Source organism: Emiliania huxleyi (genome assembly GCF_000372725.1).
Source record: "Emiliania huxleyi CCMP1516 unplaced genomic scaffold EMIHUscaffold_109, whole genome shotgun sequence".
Taxonomy (NCBI): domain Eukaryota; phylum Haptophyta; order Isochrysidales; family Noelaerhabdaceae; genus Emiliania; species Emiliania huxleyi.
The window spans coordinates 120,835-122,486 of NW_005201851.1; the positions used below are offsets into that span (position 1 = coordinate 120,835).

General features: G+C 69.2%; 1 protein-coding gene across 1 annotated transcript in view; it reads right to left on the minus strand.

The window, feature by feature from the left end:
* Positions 1-1,652, minus strand: part of EMIHUDRAFT_454389 (hypothetical protein) — a gene marked incomplete at both ends in the record, with an annotated part of 13,307 nt that overhangs the window by 7,569 nt on the left and 4,086 nt on the right. Inside the window, 7 exons of the mRNA XM_005792170.1 lie at positions 32-208; positions 275-430; positions 505-588; positions 667-747; positions 965-1,252; positions 1,333-1,392; positions 1,465-1,512. Of these exons, the coding sequence (XP_005792227.1) occupies positions 32-208; positions 275-430; positions 505-588; positions 667-747; positions 965-1,252; positions 1,333-1,392; positions 1,465-1,512 (894 nt within the window). The remainder of the gene's footprint in view (positions 1-31; positions 209-274; positions 431-504; positions 589-666; positions 748-964; positions 1,253-1,332; positions 1,393-1,464; positions 1,513-1,652) is intronic.

Consider the following 1,652-nt stretch of genomic DNA (forward strand, 5'->3'; position numbering starts at 1 on the left):
GGGGGGGGGGGCACGCAGGTGTCTGGCGCACCTCCCCGTGCTCGTCGATGGCAACCAGCGTCACGGCGTTTGTCTCGACGTCAAGAGTGGCGCCTGGCGGCGAGGGCGGCCACGCGTCAAGACTCTCAGACGCCACGCCTCCGATCTCGACGTCAAGGGTGGCGCCGGCGACGCGCGCGGAGCGAGGGTAGTACTGCATCGCCGCCACCTGTCCACAGCGTCTCTTCACACCTCTGCAGCCTGGGAGCGGGTGCAGCGCTGCATCGCTCGCAACCCTCGCGCGATGCAGCGCCGGGTCGGCCTCCTCCTCCCTCGTCCAGCTCTCCGCCCACGGACCGTGGCCGCACTTTGCGGGCCACCACGCCTCCGCCTCCTCCTCGCCGCCGCGCCCCTTCTTCTTCTTCTTCTTCTTCTTCTTCTTGCGCCCCGCCTCGTCGGCGTCGGCGGGCGGCCTGTAGGAGAAGGGTCTCAGAAAGTTCCTAGAAGGCTCCTAGAAGGCCCCGCCTCGTCGGCGTCGGCGGGCGGCCTCAGCGGAGGTGCAAGGAGGAGCCGCCGCAGCTGCGCCGCGCAGTACGAGGCGAGCTCTGCCTGCAAGTCAACCCTCTCCTCGTAAGCCCACCACTCCTTGCCGCTGGTGGAGCCGTTCGAGCGAGGCCCCAGCTCCGCCTGCGCCTCCCGCATCGCCGCTTCGAGCAGCTCGGCGAGCAGCTTCGGGTAGACGAGCCCGCGCAGCGCGCGCCGCAGCACCTGGCACACGGGGGAAGAGGAGTGCCTCGGAAGTGTCTCGGAGGTGCCTCGGAAGTGTCTCGGAAGTGTCTCGGAAGTGTCTCGGAAGTGTCTCGGAAGTGTCTCGGAAGTGTCTCGGAAGTGCCTCGGAAGTGTCTCGGAAGTGTCTCGGAAGTGCCTCGGAAGTGTCTCGGAAGTGTCTCGGAAGTGTCTCGGAAGTGTCTCGGAAGTGCCTCACCTCCGTCCGCTGCTCGTTCCACGCGTCGCCCGTCTCCGTCCCCTCCGTCGACAGGAAGCACGAGCAGCAGAGCTGCAGCAGCGCGTCCTCCGCCTCGTCGGGCGGCGCCAGCTCCATCGTGAAGAAACCCTCCTCCGCAGCCTTGCGACAGAGCAGCAACTGTTCCGCGCGCGCCGCCGCGCCGCCGCCGCCCAAGCCGCCGGCGAGCGCCGCCGCCTCCCCTCCCTGCACGCGGAGGGAGCGCAGCTCGCGCCCTCCCCCCTCGATCGGCACGCGCCGGCCACTGACCTGCGGACGCGGCAGCGGCGTGTCGTGGACGTGTCGCGGACGTGGACCCCCCCCCCCCTCCCCCCCCCCAGGCGGCAAACCGGGTCCATTCGCCCTTCGGCGAGCTCGACGAGCTTGTAGAAGCGGTGGGCCGGGTCCACCTGTAGGAGAAGGTTCCTAGAAGGTTCCTAGAGGGCTCCTAGAAGCTTGTAGAAGCGGTGGGCCGGGTCCACCTCCCTCTCGCCGCGCGGCGTCGGCCGGACCACCAGCCGCGCGCACCCCTATGGTGGTGATGAAGTAAGAAAGACTGGCCATGCGGTTGGGAAGGGTAGCTACAATCTGCCTCTCTCCCTCTCTCCTGCAGGTGCGCGCGCGCGCGGCGGCGGAACTGAGGCTCGACGGCGAGCTGCTGCGCGACGCC